We start from the raw sequence: 21798 nt of genomic DNA, 5'->3' as shown, positions 1-21798 counted from the left end.
CTTTAACTAATGAGCCTCTCACAAAGGCCACAGATTTTGTTCCACCTTCAGAAGAAGATTGACCAAGCAATATATATTGTTAGCTAAATTAACACTATTAAACTTTAGTGGTTCCTCTTATAATGAGGTGAGAGCGTAAGGCTCGTGTGTCAGATCTCTTTATTGTAACAGTTACATTAATGGGGGAAAATTCTGCTGATTTGCAGTAACACCTTCATTGCCACATCCACCAGCACTGATTAATGAGAAAAGTGGAATGTAAGGCACTCATTACACATTGGAAGTAAAGGATGTAAATCTGGGGAGTCAGAGCACTGCTCTATACCCTTAATCCCATATTATTCATGACTCCTGAGAATTCTGTAGGGCTAATTTAGCTCTTTCAGTACTTATGAATCTACTGGAAATAACAAAAGCACCTGGTTAGCTGAACATGGATGACCACACTGGAGTCAAATGGGATTATTAAAATCCATTATAAATGGTATTAGTATTTTCTTTTTTTCCTTTATTTGAAATCTGTTTCTGAGGAGGCTTACCATCACTGGTGAAAAATACTGCTAAATGCTGAAAAACAGTGTCATGGATGGAGGTGGCAGCCCAAGTGTACATTTTTATTTCACCTAAAACGTTATTGATCCCTATTCATTAACAACTTGCTGGACAGAGAGAGCACATATACGTTACAACCATTTTAATATTGAATAATTCTATATGATTTGTACTTAATGCGCTGCCCTAAAGGTTAAAATTGCTGTAGTTTAGGACAGAGATAATACCCACCTCTCTTTCTCTAGAACATGTAGCTGCTCAGCATTTCTTGGATTAATGCCCTTATTCCTTTAGGTCTTTAGGTACCAACATTTCTAAGGAAGATGCTTGTTTAGGTAAATTAGCACTGTTTATGCAGGTCAAAACTCATCCTGCTGCCAGTCTCTGGAGGCTGTGGATTTATTTCACAGAGAGCCATTAGTTGGTGATGTTCTCTTTTTAAGTCACTGCTCCTGTGGGATGTAAATCTGACTCATTGGCTTAAAAAGTAAAAGCTTTAGTAACTACCTAAGTACCCTTTAAGCTCTCTGTTAGCTTGAGTTTATTAGATTGATTCACATTAGTTGAAGACATGGTAGTGGCTTTTTTTTTTTTAAGTGCTCTTATTTATAAACCAGCTTAACTTCTTCATGCTTGCTTGTCTTGGCCAGGCAAAGTCTAGAACACTTTGTCTTTCTGGGAAAAAATAGGCTATAATAAAGAAAACTGATGACCCTCATAATCAGAGACTGCAGTGATCTGTAATTCCTCATAAACAGACGTGTGTCTCTCATTCAGCACTGTGCAGGCACTACTGAAAGTTTAAAGCTCCTCAACATTAGCTTAACAAATTTCTACTAAATAAGAATGTTTTTCTATGAGCTACAACAAGAAATAGTGACAATTTTGTACTTAGGCAGTTTCAGACTGGGTCATATTTAAATTAAAACAGTAGAGAGATTGCAATTCCTGATGTGAACTCAGACTTGCACTCCTTGTAGCATGATGTTCATAAGAAAGACATCTTTTAGCGGACAGACTGCTTTTTTTCTCTCTACTTTTACAATTTCTTCTAATCTTGTCAAAAATCAAGTCTTGCAAGGCAGCTTTGGTGCTAGATTTATGTGAGATAGCAGGCTGCCCAGTACACGTAACATAATTATTACTTGTACAATCAAGCTTTATCCATCCTGAGCTGCAATTAGCCCCAGACTGGTTTGCTGGAGCTTGAATCTTTGCTCAGTCAGCCATAAAGTCCCTACTCTTGCTATAAAAAATTAATAGCTATAACATGAACATTTAAGAGGATCTGGCTACTGCCCATGCAGTGGCTACAGGCTGGGAACGCTGCGGCAAAGGGACTGTGGAAAAATCCTGTAACAGTTTTGAGTAGGATCAGCTCTAGAAAAATGGTCTCTTGAAGCCTCTACGAGTCCTGCCTTGGGAGCTGGCACAACAAGTGTTGAAAGTTTGTTGTTTTCTCCTGTTAGAATAAATAGGTTGAAGATGAGGAACTTGAAAGGAGTTTTAACCATCCATTTATATCAGCTGAACACCATGCATGCCATCTGTGAAATCAGCTGTAAAATATGCTGTGAGATCTGGAGCACTTTTGTCTGAAAGACGTAATAAAAAGGCAAAATAAAAACATTACCACTCTATTAGATATCATTGTTAAGAAATAAAATATATAAAATAATCCATTCTTCTTGCAAGGCATCCAGAGAAGTGCACTGAAAGAAAAACTTCATGCCATTAGATCTTTATGGATGTTGTTCTTAACTACTGGTCTGAGTTGTAACTACTAACTTTCACATGGAGAATAAAATCAAGAAGAGTGTAAATCCTTGACCAGATACAGCCTTAGATAAAATTAGAGGGCTCTGTCCCATGCCTGAGTCAGAGCCTCTAAACTGAGAAAACCATTCTTAGAAATGAAAGAACCTCCAACCACGTTATTTGTGGATTAGGTCAGGTAATTTCTGAGGGGATGGAAGTACATGAAACTAGGCTGGATTTTGTAAATATGTCCCCATTGCAATCAGTACAGTGCATTGCTATTTTGGCTCTCCTCCTAAGCCCAGAGAACAGCTATACACTATTATTTTTTCCCTTCATTATTGTACAAACAACATTAGCACTCCAGTAACTTCAAAGAAACTTCTATTTTTGCCTGAGATTGACAAATCCTTTCCTCTTCATCCTTTTTTTGAGAGTTTCTTGTAAAATCTCCAGGAACAGAAATTTTAAGCAGCAACAAAAATAGTCAGCCACTCTTTTAGTGGAAAAATCAACTTCCTTTTTATTTTATAACATTTTTGCCATCCAATAATTTGAAAGAATTCTATAAGCATTGATTGTTTAGGCTTCATAATAGAAACTGTCATTAAAAAAGGTTAAGAGACTTGGCAAGGCTTATAGAGCACCATCAAAATTGTACTTTGAGGTAACTCAGCTCCAAGTACTCTCCTTCCTCTATGTAACCTGAATTTTCTTCAGTTCAACAATCTGTTGGTGAGCAAAGTTTCCTCCCACTCCATCCCATTTTAGCCCTTCTGTACTACTAATCAGTTATATTTGGATTTGTCCTTGGGCTTGAAAGCCTCTGGAAGCAAAGCTTTAGTGTACAGTGTGTAAATAGCTGCTTCCTCCTGTTCTAGATGGTAGCAGCTGTAAGAGCCCTGGGTTTAAAAACTACTACAAGGGTGGATTAAAAGAGGAAAGGGCTGTTTGTTACTCCAGAATGGTTCACTGGATACACCTAATTTACATGTGTCTCGGTCTCTGTGTATCCTACTGACACTTAGCTGTCAAATTGGGGCAGAAAACTTGTCTGGGGACTAAGAGTTATGAGTGAAAAGGAGAAATGCTGCTGGAACATGTATGTTATGACTTTTCAATGATCACTTACTACTTAATTTCAGGGGGTACTTTTTACAGATACTGAGAACCAGCTCAATTACCGTCAAAACACACCCAACGAGATTATTAGAGTGAAGAATGCTAAATTATCAGAAGTTAAGCATTCAGTTAAAAAAAAATCCAAACTGGGAAGAAGGCTTCTAAATATATGTCTCCTGTTGGGATTTTCTTCAAACCTGAAAGCTCCAGTATGCAAAATTTTATGTCACAGCAATACATGTCAGTCTATGCCTGAGGAAATGCTGGACCAGAACCTCTCCCAAGGCTGTTATTTTTCTGTAGAGCCACTCCCAAACTTATTCCAAATGAGTTTGTTCTATTTCCCTTCTAACACTTTTCCTACCATCAGATGCTTTAGCTGAAAATTTTTTGGACAATTTGGGAGAATATTTAGCATAACTTGTATAATGGAAGAGTGACTTAAGACTGAAATGTCAAGCAGAGCTTTCATGCAGAGAGATTTTGCACATAGGATAGCCTGTGTGCACTTGTGGACTTGCAAAGATTAAGGTTTCATCCCTACAGACTTCAACCCCTTCAAACTTTTATGATTGCAAAAGTGCAGTCATCCAGCCTGGAGCAGGCTTCAAGCTCGAAGCAGCAGGTTTTCTGTGTCTTCTTGGCATCCTGGGTGTTGGTCAGAAACCCAGGGCTTCTAGAAATCAGCTTCAGTTTTGCTCCTTGTGTGTCTGATACCTGTTGGCTATCAAGAATTTAGGTGCTAGCCCCCATTTAAAGATGGGGAACTGGGACACAATGAGGACTTGAGTGGATTTTACAAGATCATGTAGTGAAAGGAAAGTGGAGAATGGCTTTAAACTGAAAAAGAGTAGATTTAGGATTTAGATTGGACATTGAGAAGAAATTCTTCCCTGTGAGGGTGGCACAGGGTGCCCAGAGCAGCTGTGGCTGCCCCTGGATCCCTGGCAGTGTCCAAGGCCAGGCTGGATGGGGCTCGGAGAAACTTGGGCTTAGTGGAAGGTGTCCCTGCCCATGGCAGGGGTGGCACTGGGTGGTCTCTAAGGACCCTTCCAACTCAAATCATTCTGTAGCTCAATGATTTCCCCCTTTCAGTTATTCACCTACACAATCACACCAGCCACACAAGCTGGGACTGGAGGTCCTGGAGCCCCTGGTCAGCCAAGGTGGGTTGAGGACCCAGATAAGGCTGGTCAAGGCTATTGAGGTATTTTTGTGCTTTCAGAGCTCTCAGAGCTCAATAATATCAGAGCACAGGTAATATCTTCCCCTCAACAGGCTCCTTGTAGAAACAGATTCACTCATTAAGGCAGAAAGACTGCAATGGCATTTTGGGGGTGCTGCTTTACATCATCAGCTAAAACACATAAGGATCCATTTGCACAGGAGGATGAAGTTAGATTAACAGATTTAAACAGTGCCTGAGGGAAATGATACATCATTATTTGGGCAGCAAAAGAAAAAAAATCAGGTCTTTTACAAATATCAGACATTGAAGCAATTTCCTTGGTACGCCTGACAGCCCACAGATACTTCATGGGCTGAGGAGGCTGCCACTTGCTGCTCTGACAGGAGCACATGGGGACATCAGCTGAAGGCTCACAGGCACTTGCAGGAGTGAAATTCTGCAGGGACAGAGCAAATACCAAGGCATGCTCCGTGGGCAAGGGTTTTAACACTCAGCAACCAGCCCTCACATTCCAGAGAGAGCCGAGCACAGCTGCACAGGTTGGGCTGACATCAATTCTCTCTTTCCATGGATGCATTTTATGTTTTCTCCTTTTCTCTGAAGGCAGGGATGAGGAAAAATAATAGCAGGATTGTTTAAAAAAAATTGAAAATCAGAGATCTTATTTGTTCTTTATTTCTGCTGTTGAGGACACAGTTAGAGGGATCTTATCTTTGAGAGGGGATAAGAAAGCTAAAATCTGGCAGTGGATAAAGCTCTGTTTGAATAAAGGAAAGATGCTGATTTAGGGTGCCTGAAGTAAATACTGCTACCAGGAACTGATATGAAGACTTATTCTTAAGCTTGGAATGTAAAACTCTCCTAAGATTGTTAGACATAGATTTAATTTCCCCTTTCAGATTTTTTTCCAGATTATTGTAGCTCAGAATGAACACCAGAGAACAAACTGATTCAACCCCCCTCTGGAAAACCATGTTGACAAATATGACTTGTCTACTTAGGTGACTTCTAATATTTCTGTAGTGTCACACACTGTCCCCTGTAGCTCATGAGGTCAGATCTGATGGCAGGGAGGCCTCACCATCCTCTACCCTGATCCTCCTGAGCAACCTGGGCCACTTGGCATTGGAAGGAGCTGAGCTTTGAGATCCAACCTGAAGCACTGTGACTCTGTGATTCCAAAGCTCCCAAAGCTTGCTCTGTTTCTTTGTTCTGGGTCTCTTGCTCCTGCCACGGACATCTGGGGGGAATTCAACCAGAGCTCATCTCTGTCCAAGAGCTGACTACGACCACGGGACCAAGCAGCCCACCTCAGTTCACAAGTCCTTTTGCTGTCCTTCAGGAAATTCAGCTTGGGAGATACTTTTTCTGTGGATTTGAGTATCTTCCTTTGGAGAACAGAGCCTGTGTGGTGGCCAAGCACAGAGCAGAGCACAAGTGAGATAATTTTTGCTCTCCTCTCTGGCTGATACTGATGGAAGCACTTTCTGCTCTTTTCTCCCACAGCACACCATCAGCTTCAGGGCTGTTTCATTTACACTGTGCTGTGTGAGATTCCAGGGACAGGTGACTCCTCGGGTCTCATTCACTTAAAGCTGTTAGCATGAGAAAAATGGTTTCTTGAAAAAAGAATAAGAATCACTGATGATAGCACAGTAGGTCCTGTGGTGCTTTGCAAAGGTGGGCAATGTGATCATCACACTTCAGACAGGGACGTGAAAGCAGAGACACGTGAAGTGATAAACCCAAGGACTTACAGCAGATAAGAGCAATCTCTGAGACACAGACTACTGCTTTATTCTTTATGCAAAATGTCTTTCCATTTTTCTGTGTCAAAATACCTTTGGAAAAAAAAAAAAAAAAAACTGGTCTGGACTTGGCTTCTCTGAGCTTCACTGTTTCCCATCCAGCTGCAGCAAATAAAATGTTGCTTCTTGCCATTGATTCAAAGTTGTAGCATTCCTGAGAATTTTGTGTAATACATACAAAACAAAAGGTTTGCTCCATTCCTGTTTTCCATGATGTGCAATCTAAAAGAAATATGAAGAGTACTCTGCTACACCATGTATTGCACTTGATCAAAAGCAGTACCTTTGAAATCCCTAAGGCTTGGAAGTAATGGAGGGATGGAGTACCAAAACCCCCATAAATGGTAAAATTATTACCTTGCTGAAATCCAACTGCCTACAAACAGAATGAGATGTATTGCTCTCCATCTGTTATCCTATTTTTTTTCTTTGTTTGGTAACAATAGATTACTTTTTTTTCCCCTGAGAAATTTTTCCATAATTTCCATTTTAGAAAAGATTTAAACAAACTTTCTTTTCTTGAGCATTGCTGTGCCCACATCTGGGTTGGCTCTATATTATTCAGTGTATCTTAGTATACTGGTTCATTAATTAATGTTCTGTAAGCAAGAAAGCTCAACCCACAAATCAAGCAGACACTTCAATCTGCACTATTTTAGCTTAGTATCTTAGTAAATTCATAAAATACCATATGTAATTATATACAATTTTAATATTAAAAAAAAAACTGAAAAAGATGAATTTGGTGAGATTTTCCTTTCAATATGATGACAACCAAATGACCACAGATGTCCTGTTCTCTTGTTCACAGCTGAAGCTCGATGAAATTTATCTCAGTGGCCAAAATGTTTTTGCATTTGCCAGCTCTACATTCACACACGATATAAATACATGGATTTTGCCAGTCTCCAGAACCCTTACATGTTCAAGAGAATTAGGACTTGGTTATGGTGTTCCCAGAAGGTGCTGAGTCAAATTCCTGCTGCACTAATGCCAGCGAGGAGACAATAGATTTCTAACAAAGAAGAATTTAGCCTGTTTTGCTTCTTGAACTCACCTTAACCTCCGGATTTAGAAGAAGGACCAAAAGCTTAGCAGAATTTACAAGTGGTAGCTGGGTGAAACCATGGGGATAACAGAAAATAAATGTGCAGAGCATCTATGCCTAAGAATTGTCCTTTAAGCCAGCACTTCAAAGAGACTGCTGTTGACATGACAGTTTTTTTCACAGAATAAATATTGCATTATTTGCTCTCTGTATAATGTCTTCTCTACTTGAAAATCTACCAGCTCTGTTACTTAACAGGTGTTTTATTTGCCCTGGCCCACCCTTTATCTACCACATATTTAATACAGGTTGTTCTTCCCTGGAGTTCTATGATGGCTTTGTAACTGCAAACTTTGTATGCTCCATATGCCTGTAACAGTATTTAGAAAATATTTTCAGGGCATTTGCATTAATTAGACAATTTGAATATTCAAATTTTTTAGATATTTCTGATACTGTAAGCTTTGAAAAAATCCTTTGGTTAGAATTTTCTAAATTATCTTTTAGTAGGAAACACACATTAAGATCCCTCTAACAGCTTAACCTCTCCCTCAGCAGTCATCTTTTCAGGCTTCTGTTCCTTGTTTGTTAAAGTCTCCTTCTCAGGGGTGTTATGAGGATTAATGCAATGCAGAATGATTTTACAATGACTGGACAACAGACACAAGTGCATAAATACCAGTTACAAATGCACACATGATTTTTCTCTCCTTATTTCTCTCCTGTATACTTATGCTCCTTTGGAATATACCTCCTTAGATCTTTAAAACAAGGAGATTTTTAAAACAAGATTGTTTTCTTCTGTTCCAGTGCAGGTTCTCTGCAGGTGTTTAGCCAGTGGTTAATTTATGACCCACCGTGAGGTGCAGCATTAAGCCAAAAATAAACTCCTGGCTCTTCCACTATTCCTTTCCAAGTGCTTAATTAGTCTAGTTTTAGGAAGATGCTCCATATACACCATGATTCATTTTCCAATCCTAATATTATAATTTTGAAGTCAAAAGGGACTAAATTAGTCATCATTACAGTTTAACAGCCTGAAACACTTTAGTGTTAATAAATAACTGAAAAAGTAAATTCCTATCTCTTCTCATTTAATCAAGTATGTAAATTTTTCAATAGAAAAGTTTGAAATTTTAATACAGCAGTAGGTATGAAAATTGAAATTCTCATGACACTCACTTTCTGTAGCTTCACATAATGTCAATTATGCCCAGCATCTTCCCTGTCTATGGAAGGGAATGAATATGCTGTGCAATTTATTTTTCCCTGATTAACGATAAAAAGAGACAAAAGCATTTGTGGATTTTCGCTCTGTTGTGATGCAAAGGCTGGTCTGGCCTGTCTGAAAGTGACTGGAAAGTTTTCTTCATTTATACTGATCTATTTTTAGGAGGAAATGACAACCAAATGATCAACATGGCTTTTATGGGCAGTAGAGCAATCTATGGCACTGCAGTTTTGCATCAAATCTGTGCAGACTTTCTCACACAGCGGGAGGAAGGTTATGCAGTGGTGTAACCTCAAATACATGAATTTCAACCTATGAAGGAAAAAAAACCCCACCACCAGTCTAGGAAGATTATACTCAAACTTCAATATGCAGACTCTTTTTGCATGGAAGTGATGGCTTGGGACTATAAATAAAACTTTGAGAGGTCTGTGTTGTAGACTCCTGGAATTTAATTTCAAAAGGATTTATAAAATTAATGCAATCTGTGTTTTATGGTCAGAAACAATTGCATGGCTGTAACTGTTTATGGTTACAATTCAGTGTCTTGGTACACGCTCAGCATGAAATACGAGCGGGGTCTTTCTTTATACATTTATTGTTTGCAGAATCATGTCCAAATCATGTTACAAACAATTACACCACATAAAGCTGAAGTATTTATCTGGTTGTATAGACAGATTATTATATTCTTAGGCTGTAAATTCCTGTTGGTTCACAAGAACCTCTGTGCTCTCCTGGAGGCAGTCAGCTTCTTGCAGGCTCTTGAGAATATTAATATCTCACATATATGCACAGAGCATATTTATTCAGTGACACAATTTTCATCATAATGGATGGAGGTGCTGAGTGTTCAGTTGCAGGACTGTTCTTTTGGAAATATTCATCTTTTAGGGTTCACTTACAGACCAAATTACTGATGGGAAGGGAGAGTTTCCCACCAAGTTCAAAAAACCATAGCAAAGGTAAAAATGTCATGATGAGTGCTGATTTGAGTGAATGTGAATCCAGCATTTTATTCCCTGTAAACTCATCAGCTAGAAAAATTAAAGTTTTTACACTCATGTATTTTAATTAATTCTGTGCTGTTTCAACTTAGACTGAAAACTGGAACTGATTGCCTCTATATATTTAGGAATCTACATGACCTTTGTAATCTCTGAAAACCTCATGCATAAATCTTGCATAGATGTTTTCATGAAATCTCTGCAGGATTTTAGAAACATTAGCCCATTCCACAGGTATGAGTCTGAGGTACAGGGGGAAACTGGCTTGTCTTCACTGAGATCCTACATGATGCAATCAATACTTGATCTGTGACAAGACACACAAAAAAAATTGTTTAGGCACCGTTTAAAAAGTGTTTCTAGGCTGATCCGCTGAGTTGGAGTGATTTGGACTAAAAGTAAAATTCTGCTGTTAGGGATACCCAAAATTTCAGCATCTGGAGTTGGTGTAAGTCACTGGAACTCATCACTGTGGGCAGCTCCAGAGCCCTTGATCAGGGCAGTCACTCTGACCAGCAGTGCTGGTTTGGAAGGAGGAATGTGGCTCTGTTAACTACATTTTGCAGTGAAGACAAACCACTATGCAATTTTCTCAAGGATATTAAAAGAGAAAGCAGCCTGGATCTTCTGAATCTCACCTGTTTTCTGTCCAATGTGTGAACTGTGAGCTTATGTACAGATATTGCCGAATGATTTTGTACTGCTGCTAACAGACAAGAATCTGATGTTGCATATTTTTCATTAATGACTAGCATGAATGGGAAAAAAAAACCCCAACAATCCCTCCCCTGATGATTTGTGAAGGTTTCCCTTCAACAGTAAATGTAATCGCTGATGATGTTAATGAAGACATTAGTTTCACAGCATTTGGAGTACTGAAACACTCCACTGTTAACTAGCCTAGTGGGGTTTATGCTAATGTAAAATATAATAAAGTAGAGGCCACTATCTCTTTAAGCTGAAAGAAAGGAAACTTGTTTCTACTTCCAAGGGATGCCTAGTGTGTGCTTATCTAATTGACTGTGTATTTTGTCTAGGTGTTGAGGGAAAGCTAAGAGAATGAAGGCTCTAAGTCCCCAGTGGAAGCATGATATGGCGATGCAGTGCTGGTGCTGAATTGTTCTCTCTGATGGCTCTATGGGAGTGGATAGCACTGAGTCTTCATTGCTGGGTTTTAGCAGTTGCTGCTGTCTCGGATCAGCATGCCACAAGCCCCTTCGACTGGCTCCTCTCTGATAAGGGACCCTTCCATCGCTCACAGGAATACACAGATTTTGTGGACAGAAGTCGACAGGGATTTAGCACAAGATACAAGATTTACAGGTATGAAGCAAAGGGAAAGCAATTACAGAGATGCCATCCTTAGAAGTTGTAAATTATCAATAAGGTTTTCCTTTAAGGGAAAGGTTCAGTTGTGGGAACAAATCCATAGATACCAAATTCATTGCTGAAATATATGCAAGGCCACTGTGTGTTATGGAAATGCTGCTTTTGTTGTTTCTGTTTGTTTGAAGAACTTTTGATAATTGATTATGTTGCTCTGAAAAACTTTGTTGTTTACTACCTACCTCTACTCTGTTCTAGTGATGTGGTCAAAAATGTGCCAGGGATTTAAACACCCCCTTTGGTTGCAGAGGGATCACCTTTGATCATGCAGCAATTGCTTTCTGTGTGGCTCATAAAGACTTAAGCTGAGGTTTTAAGAATGAAATTGTGGCTCTGCATATACTGCTGACAGAACAGACTTTGTGGTACAGAAGAGGGCATTTCAAAAGTGACTCAAAAATGTTTTATGTTGGTTTATGCCATTTAATGTTTGTCTATGCCACTGATTTGAAAAGGGATGTTCTCTTCCCTGAGGAATCGAGTGATAAGAGCCACTGTGAATTTTAACAGAGTTTGAAGGTGTTTGGTCCATCACAAATCTCAGCATTAGACTGGCCCAAAGAAAAAAAAAACAAGAAACCAACAGGAGAAAACTTCAAAAGTATAGGTCTGCTTGAGAATTTGGGCTTTGCTGTGGAATTCCTTCAATGATATATTTGTAACCTGCGAGTCTCTACTACTTTGAGATAGCACTGGTGAAATATCTTCTCAATCATGTGTGATGGGTGTAACTCAGTAACACCCAATATTATCAAGGACATGGGCAGGAAAAGGGGACCTCAGTCTAATATGAGTGATCTAATGGCAAATAGACAGAAGGACAAATGAGAGACCAGGAGAGATTAAAGACTGAGAAAATAAATCTATAAGCAGAGAGAATTTTTTGCTTCGAATCGTGATGGATTCCTTCCAACAGCCAAAAGCAAGTGGGGCAGCAGGGCAGTACAGGGCAGATTTTCAGCTCCCCTAAATAACTGTTCATCCTACAAACACGGACCATATTGGTATGGGAAGACACACACTGATTTCACTGAAAAGCACAGAAGAGATTGTGCAAATGTCATACCTATTTTGAGCTATTATTCCCTAGTCCTTTAGAAGAAGGTAAGGGTGATATATGCTTATGTGTATATTGTATTTAATTCAGTGTACAGTAGCCTGTGACAAAAAATGCTGGCCTCAGCATGTAAAGATTTTATTTTTAAGGAATTTGCTTTATTTCCTTTCCCAAATACATGCAGTAGAGGGCACTCTGTTGCAGGTCAATTTTGCAGTGGGCTCCTTTGCGATATACAGAGAAATTAAACACATTTTGAAAATAAAGTGTGATTTGGAAATATGCTTGATGAAGTGGCTTGTCTTAACAGAACAGCATTGCCCAATATTTACTGCATTTTAAAAGCCAGCTGTCAGGACCAATAATGTAAAGCCAATAATGCAGAGACTGAGGCAGCATATTTTATTCCCATTATTCTGTATTAGTCAAAACTGAACCAAAATTATCTTGCTAAAACATGAAAGATGGAATTGTATTTCATTTGAGCTCTTACAATCAGGTCCTTGAGAATTTTCCTCCTCTCAGCCATCATTACAGCAACATTGTTAAGTTTCACAGATCTGTAATCACACTGCTAATATTTATTTGGGTTTGTGCATAGGTTTCAATTGACTTTAATTTACACAGTCCCACAGAAAATATTTCTCAGCTTTAGTTCCATTCTCTGCCTATTCCAGAAGTTAAAAGAGCCACAAACTGTACTTTTTTGATTCAGCCCTCCAAAACCAAATTTTATTGTAAAGTTTCCTTGTAAAATATAGTCCCATTAGTGAGTAGTGCAGAACACCGTGACCTTGTTAGAAGCCACACACTGTAAATTTAATCCCTGTTGCTTTTCTATGAGCTTTCCCAGGCTATAGGATTTGGAGTCTAATTGTCTGTTCATTCCCTCACCTGTCTTTTACCTAATGGAAACCATCCCTCAGGGACTGGTCCTTATTTGAAGGAAGAGGTAAGGAGGAGGAAAGAACCTGCCTGCAGGGACTCAGCTGAATTAACAAGGGAGAAAGGTGCTAAGAGAGCCCCTCCAGTCCCTGAGCTCTTCACTTCAGCCCTTGAACCACACTCCTGAGACCTCATAGTCAAAATTTAACTCTTCTCCCTTCATTTTAAGTCCATGCCAGGTCAAAATCTATGGGGTGTAAGATGAGTGAGATGTGTAGGGTGAGGGACTCCACGAGATTGTGTCCCATTTGAACCCTTCCTGGCAGGATGTTGGTAGCACAGCGGGGTCAGACAGAAAATGACTGAAGACCCCTTTTCTTTTTTAATGGCACAAATGTGGCAAGTAGCTGCAGGCTACCTAAAGGAATGCTTCTCTTCTGGGGAAGGGGCTGGCTCCAGAAGAACCAACGGGGCTCTGAGCAGCAGCAGCTCACCTCCTGTGTCTCCAGACTGACACAAGAGATGACCAATTTTATCTCTCTGCCAAAACCATCAAATTCTGCTGCCCATGGGAACCAACTTAGGAAGAACAACCTCACACTGGGACTGTTTGTCTACAACTAATAGGAATGAAATGGCCTTAATAAAAATAACATAAAGCCAGCAGCGAGTTGCACATTTTCCGTGTCATAGTTCAAGGTGTGTAGCAGGAGATTTCAGCATGAGACTGCTGTCTGATTTTTGCTTTCCAACAATGGAGCAATTATTCAGTGACTAGAATGATATTTTCATTTCCCCTCCATTTACAGTCTCAGGAGAGGCAGTAATGGTGTGGAAAAAAACAAATCTTGATGGAATCTGTAATATCACAAGATTTTATTTCATTCCCTCATTAAAAACATTCTATTTTTTTAATCAAAATCATATTAAAAAGCAGAGAATACATGTTATCCTGCTGTTGGTGGTATCAGGTAATGCATTTTTCTGTAAATACCGAAGTTACAGGTACAAAGGCCATTGTCTTGCACCATTGTTTGACATTGGTTTGAATGGGATCAAGGTCATACATTGCAGGCCCATGAAAGATACAAAATGATTAAAATCAGATAATAGGACAGAGAACTGGAAAAGCACCCAGTAGAGAGAATAACAAAGAATATTAAAACGGAATTTACTTGAAGGATACATTGTCATTATTTTTCAGCTTTTGAGTAAAACAAATGTTGTGCTAATTCTTCTATTTCTGTCACTTGCATGGCAGGAGACAGACTGATTTTAAAGTTTAATTTCACATATGGCAATTGTTTCTAATGATACACAGGAGGCTCACTTTTTTCAGTTCTTATTTTACATAACCTGTTTCCATTTAAAATTCATATTGGGTTTTGTAGCATCAAGCAATCATGTGATGAAAGCAACTAGTGCATCAATTGTGGGAATGTACCAACAGAAAAATCATCAGCTACCCATATCTTACTATATACATTAAGGTTCAGTTATGATCATGGGCAAACAAGCTGGCCTGGCCAGGAGTATTCAGTGTTACAGGACAGAGCTGAAAGAGACAAATAAATATGAAGTAAGTTTTAATCTGGTATTGAAGAACCCTAAATAATATACAACTGGTGTTATTGACATTGTTATAAGTTGGAAATGGTGGGCTGGTTGTGTTGATTACGTGGCAGTGTTCTATTCCCTCTAATGCATCAAAGGAAATACCCTCCTGCAGGAAATGTAATAATTGGCACAATTTTTGGTGGTATTCTTCATCACCGATCTATGAGAAAACCACCAAGAAAGCACCTTGATCAGTGCTGAAAACTATAGATTCATCATAGATTCATGGGATAGATAGATGCATGGGAATGCTATGTCAATATTTCATGGAAGGTGGCTCCTGCAGTTAGCATCAATAAGTATTTTGGCAAGGAAAATCAAATTTATAATTTGTTATTTAATACACAAAGGAAGTGCTGTGCCTCTTATGTAAATCAGCTACCAGACAAAGGAATTTAAATCCAAACAGAATGAGACAGAGGGGTTACCAGAATGGAAAGAGTGATTGTGAAATTATGCAAAGAACTTACATTGTATCAGAAGAGGTAATTTCTACAGCGATAGGGAAGTATTCAACCTATCAAATAAGGTCTTGAGGAAATCTCCTCAGGGATACTGTGGAGTTTTGTTGAAGCAAAATTATTTAAAACCTGAAACAGATGTGAAAAATCAGGGGAAGAAAGAGCCTCATTCTTAAGATGGAAGTACTTGACAAAGTATAGGAGGGAGAAAAAAGAGTTGAAAGAAGATGCAATTCTTGCCAACAGAATACATAGTATAAAGTGAGATGAGTTATCTAAACCAAAAGCCATCGCTGTCTCAAAACCAAACTGGTATCAACTGGCTATGAATAAATTTAGGTTGGTTCTTTAGAAAAGATTCCTAATCATTAAAGAAATTCTGGGACACATAAAGTTAACAGAGCCCTCCCAATCATAGGAATAGGAGGAAAGGGTTGTAAGATATGATGCAGATAAAAGTGGATGAAGTTGGAGCGACCATTGACATCCTTTGGGGCAACTACACCTAACAAGTGTCCAACACTACTCTGCAAAAGACAAAAAATAAAAGGAATATCTTGAAGAAGTGGGTAGCCCTTGGCAGCGTGGTATTCACATGGCTTAAGAAAATTCCCTTAGAGGTTGTTTTAAAAGTGATTATGTCCATGAACAGCTACAAAAATAGCATTTGAAAATAATGCTATCAAGTTAAAAATAAGAACACACTGGGTTCCTCTCCTTTGTTCTGAATCCTTTGGTGACTGAACCCATAGAGCAAAGTGAGCAAGACTCAAGACTGTATCAAGACATTTTCTAATATGTTTCAACTCCTGTGTGTGAACCTAAGTAGGGCCAACATTAGTTGGTTTTGTCATTTTTTTACTCCCTATCAGAACATTTTAGCCCACAGTTCTCACTAGACTTCTTGACACTTGTGGCAGACAGTGTTAATGAAATCCTAGGGGCTTCAGTTGTGCAGGTACACAATATGCCTCGAATCATAATTTTCACTCCAGTGTGCAGTCTGGAATAACATTTCCTTGTGCTCTTCCTGAGGCTGATTTGAACTGATTAATCTGGAATTGCAAACCATGGAGAAGAACTAACACAGGTCTTCCAACTGTGGTTTTCAATACAAGTGTTTTAACAGGAATAACAGAAATCTCTGCCTTTCCCAGCTATTGGCTCTATCAGTAAATAGCTTCTGGTCTGTGTTGTAATTGGTTCCTTTAGGGAATATTCCATTCAGCTTTGTGTTGAATGGAATTGGTTGGTACAGAAATGGAGTTGGTACAGAAATCAGATGAGTCATCGTTCCCAGAATGTTTGCAAAAGGCTACATTGGGGAATGCACTAAGTCCTCTTTATAATTTCAGAGGCTCACAGGCTGGTAACAGGGAAGAGGAGCTCAAAGGGAGTTTTTGGGATTGTGTGTTGATAAATTTCCACTAGAAAAATAATATTTGTAGCCCAGCACATTTTTAAGAACGTCTGGGTATGAAAAACATCAATAAGTTTAATTTTGGATTGTGATACAACAGCCTCTCTTATTCTAGTTAGCTGGGCATAGAAAAGCATGACACCAGTTAAATAACTAGGTGTGGTGAAACTGCTTGAATAAGGACATACATGAGCAAAATGAAAGCTTTAGATTACCATATTTCCAGGTCTAGAAATACCTGGATAATGTCCTCCAAAATCATTGAATTTCCATCCCTTTGCTCCAAATGCAAAGCCCTTTCACAGGAAAGGATTTTTACTTTAATTTTAGAGCTTAAAAACATATCAGGTCATGAGGATTTGCAATTAGCAATTCCTGTTATCAGTATTACATTAGTTTCTTGATCTTTATCCAGGGGATTCTCTGGAGGGTATATGCTTATGAAAAGGTGGAAATAAAGTATGAGAATATTTAAACTGAGAAGCCATGCATACATAACAGAAAAGTTAAGAACATTTTTTTCAGCTGAATTATAACCAGAGCCTAGCTTAATTTAGCCAGAATATTAAAAGATTGACAAGTCCCTGGAATGGAGGCTCACAAAAGTAAAGGAGGGTTTGGCTATCTCCAATAGCACTGGGAGAACCAGGGGACTCCTAAGATGGATAACAGAGACATGAAAGGTGCAGAAGATAAAGACTTGACACTTGTTTAAGTCTATGCTTACAATCCCAGTTGTGTAAGGGGTCTGCTATGCATGGATAAATGATATTTCCATGGGGAATAATGAAAGAGCCTGAGATCTTGTGGGTATTTGTGTCTCAGGAAAAGGGCAGACAGAAATGAGGGCTCAGAGATGGACACAAGGCAGGCAGGCAGTTCTGATTCCCAAAATAACCCTGTTTTTCCAGCTCTCTGACATCTATGAACCAGCATGGCAGAGAAGCCATGTGCTCTGGCTAAAGGAAAGCACTTTTTACTCCAGAACAAAGGAGAAATCATGTTCATTTTTGAGACTGATCCACAATATCAGCCCACATTTGAAGATCTTGGAAAAAAGGCCCCATCCCTGGCAGTGTCCCAGGCCAGGCTGGACAGGGTTGGGAGCAGCCTGGGATAGTGGAAGGTGTCCCTGCCCATGGCAGGGGGTGGAACATGATGGGCTTTAAGGTCCCCTCCAACCTAAACCACTTTGTGAGTCTCTGAAAATCATGACAGCCCCTGAAGGCACAGTGTATTTCTAAGTGATTCTGCCTTCCTACAGGATCTTGCAGAACATTCAGTATACCACAAATTATTGATCAGAGAGCCCAATTCTACAGAACTCAAAGGCCTCCAGGGTGTTTTGCCAGACTCAAACCTATCCCATATCCCCTTACTCCACTTGGCTGGCTCGGTACCACCCTCCTGGGCTTCAAAGTGAGGGTGGAGCTCCTCTTAGTGAGCTGGAGCAGCACTGGGCAGGGTGCTGGGAGCAGTGCTGGCTGTGCCCGCAGGATTAGGAGCCTTCTCAGGAGTCAGCTTGACAAGAACACGAGAGTGTTTCAGCTTGGCAACAAAGGAGACTATTGATGCCAAGATTGCCTTCCGTATATCTTTTTTTCATGATACACTGCAGGAGTCTGTGTTTTGACAGTCTCTCTTTGTATTTCTCCCTATTTGTTCTGTGTATTTAATCAAAGATCCTAAAGAAACTCAAATGGCAAGGAGAAGAGCAAATCTTATTTTTTGTAAACATTATTATAATCTATTTCTAGAATATACCCTCCTTCACAATCTAATATTTAAGGATAATTATTAGATCAAACCTCCTACTGATATGTTTCCCAAGAACAAAGAACATTTATTTAGAGAATATGGTGTGTCATCATTTCAGTTAGTGAGTTCATGAATCATTTAAGTTGCCCTAAAAAAATTAGTAAAATAGAGGCTGTAACTTAATGGTTTCATACAATCACTGAAGTAGTGTAAAAGCTGTTTAAAACTAATAACAGATACATTCTTCAGTCAGCAGGGTAGTCTGACAAGATTTTGCACATGAAAGCGGGTCATTTTCATTAATTCTTTGAAGATTTTTTGTTAGTTAGGTCTTTGTTCTTTCATTGCCCTTCCTTTTCATTTTCATTTCATTATCCCTGCTGGTACTATCAGTGATGTTCATGATGTAGAGGATATCAAACACTGATGACGTTCATGAAGGAGAAAAAGAATTACCAAGATTTCTTTTAGTTACTGGAGAAAAAAAAAATATTTTTTTTATTACTTGAATCAAATTGTCAGTGCTTTTGTTTGAGCCCCCATGTTGATGTTTTCTCTTACTGCTGCTAGGGCAGTAGCTGTCTCCAAACTGAATGGCTTTCAGCTTTTTCTTTTGGACCGTGTGTTAAACCTATATGGGTGTCATGTTATACCTTATACAGAAAAAATGACTGAGTAGCACAGAAACCTTCTCTGTATAAAAAGCCAGTGATATTGATTGGAGTGTATGATAATTTATATAAAAGGGCATTTGTGCCTTTTCCATGCAGAAAAAGAACAACTGACACCGAATGTGCTCACTCAAGAATTTTTGTCATTTTCTTCTACTATCATTAAGTTAAGGTTGGGTCAATATCTCTGAATCAAAATCTTACTTGTCTTCTAGCTCAGATTGATTGATTCTACAGGTTTTCACAGTCATTATGCTGGTTGTGAATTTTTTTTTTTTTTTTGTAGCTACAGGTTCATTCCAGCAGAGACCCTTGTGAAGAAAAGCAATACTTCAAAATAATGTCTCATTGCTCGATTCTGCCTAGAATCCCAATATGATTGTTATGGATAACAGTGTTCTTAAGGTCATTAATGGCTCTGTATCTCAATGTATCTTCTGATACTCTCAATCTCTGCTTTATTTATGCAGTTTGAGAAGATATTGTTACTGACCAGACAATTTGATATATATAGAGCTCTGAAAAATGCACACGCAGAACCCACTAGAAATTCAGAAGTTGTGTATGCAGGTCTTGCATGCATCCAAGAGTCAGAATCTGGCTTTGAGGAGTGAATGCTAATTTCTCGAGGGAAAAACACATAAAAAGGTTTTGACTTATATGAATAACGTAATTTAAAATCAAAGCAGAAGAGGCACTACCAAATATTCAGAAAGAAAACAGAATCTGAGACCTGAGGAAATGTAATTGATTAATCTAAACTAAATATTTTGTGTTTCAGCTAATTCTGAACTATATCCTTACAGTTCTTGAACTATAACTAATATAGATTGGATTGGATGCTTTACTAGGAACTCAAATACAATATAATCTTTTCTTCCTTGTATATATTCTTTAAGAATAGAAAGTAAACAAAAATGTTTTGTTTATTATCAAGTCCCATCTAATTGTATTTTATTTAAGCTACATCTTTAGCCATTTACAAAACATACTGGCTACATATAATAATAATAACAATAATAAAAATAATAATAATAATGATGAAGATAATGATGATGATGATGAAGGTTAAACCTCACACAGCATAAGCAATCTAATAACCTGCATTAACAGAATGTGGCCTTTTGTCTGCATTTCATGTATTTACTCATGAAAATAAATTGTAAAAATAATTGATAAGTTCAAGTGATTAAAACAGAATACGTAGGATAGACTGGTTATTTTCAGAGATACTTCAGTTTCAAGACTCAGGAATCTCATTGTAGTGGAGAAGCAGGTGAACTCACAGCCCTGCAGGGTAATTATTCAAGGCCTGCTAGCCAAGGGTGTGTTGAAGATGAAGGCTGGAGGCAAGTGCCCCTGCACAGAGCAGGAAGAAATCTCCTCTTCCTCCTCCTCACCTCCTCTGAATTTAACAAGCAGGGCTGGCACCTCCTACACCAGGCACGAGGCTCTGGAACTAGAAGGCCAGACAACTGGTCAGGTGGGCCAAAGCCCTTCTGTCATTGTGGGGCCTCCTAAAACACCACTTGTACTCTAAAAACACCTGGATGACAGCTTTTTGGAACTGGTCCTGTGGGAGCCAACTTGGAAAGATGCCCTTCTGCATCTGCTGCTTGTCTGCAGCTGGGATTTTGTGAGCAAAGTGGAGGTTGGGGCCATCTTGGCCACAGCAAGCACGGAGTTGGTGAGTTTAAAATCTCTGGTGGCAGGAGGATAAATGCCAGCAAAACCTCAGCTCTGGCCATGAGGAGAGCCTCATGAGGATCGACCTCAGGCTGATCAAGGACTAGTGAGCAAGGTCCCCTGGGAAAATGTTTTAAAGGTGCTGGGCCCATCAGCACTGCTCAGTTTTGCTGGTCAGCAATTCCCAAATGCTGGAAATCAAACAGACAAGGCAGAAGACCTGCTTGGCCAAACAGAGATCTTCTCTTGGAAATAAGGCTAAAAAGGAAGATGTGGAAGTAGAGCCAGATGATGTGGGGAGAATAGAAAGATGCTGCTTCCCATTGTGGGGAGAAAATCTGTGCAGCCAAAGCTCAGCTGAATTTAAGGCTGCCAGAACTGTCAGGAAAAATTTAAAAAGTTTTTTCAAATACATTAATGGCAAATGGCAGAGTAAAAATACCATTGGCACATGGTCACCTCACAAACTGGGACAGGGACAAGGTGGAGGTGTTTAATGGCTTCTTTCCCTCTGTCTTCAACATGGGTGATGGACCCAGAGAGTTTCAGTGTTGTGAGCTGGAGGACTCTGTGAGAATGATCATCTCCAGGCTACCCTCAACTTGTGAGGGACCTGCTGCTCCAGCTGGATCCCTACGACTCTATGGGGCCTGGTGAGCTTCATCCAAGAATACTCAAAGATCTGCTGATGTCATTGCAAGACCTCTCATGACAATTTTTGAGCAGTCTTGGAAATGCAGAGATGTCCCAGTTGCCTGAAATCTGGCAAGTGTTCTGCTGATATTCAAGAAGGACAAGAAGGAGGACCCTGGAAACTACAAGCCTCACTTCAGGGCCTCGTAAAATTATGGCGAAGGTTATTCTGGGAGGTATTGAAAAACACCTGGTGGACCAGACAGTCATTGTTCACAGCCAGTATGGCTTTGTGAGGGGAAAGTCCTGCTTATCAAACCTGATTTCCTTTTATGACAATGTGATCCATCTGGCTGATCAGGGGAAGCCTGTTGATGTAGCCTTTTTGGATTACAGTAAAGCTTTCCAGGCTGTCTTTTCCAGGATCCTCCTGGACAAAATGTCCATCCCGCAGCTGAATGAACATATCATGAAATGGGTGAGCATCTGGCTCACAGGTCGGGCACAAA

At 39.3% G+C, this 21798-nt stretch overlaps 1 protein-coding gene across 2 annotated transcripts in view; it reads left to right on the top strand.

Moving 5' to 3' along the window:
* Positions 1-21798, top strand: part of BRINP3 (BMP/retinoic acid inducible neural specific 3) — a 204954-nt gene that overhangs the window by 6005 nt on the left and 177151 nt on the right. For both annotated transcript variants that reach the window (XM_085586627.1, XM_085586628.1), the window contains exon 2: positions 10753-11038. In XM_085586627.1, coding sequence (XP_085442753.1) covers positions 10803-11038 — 236 coding nt within the window. In that variant the 5' untranslated portion in view covers positions 10753-10802. The remainder of the gene's footprint in view (positions 1-10752; positions 11039-21798) is intronic.

Source organism: Lonchura striata, chromosome 8, assembly GCF_050655825.1.
Source record: "Lonchura striata isolate lonStrDom1 chromosome 8, ASM5065582v1, whole genome shotgun sequence".
NCBI lineage: Eukaryota > Metazoa > Chordata > Aves > Passeriformes > Estrildidae > Lonchura > Lonchura striata.
The sequence above is the reverse complement of the archived record's forward strand: the minus strand, read 5'-3'. Positions and strand labels throughout refer to the sequence as shown.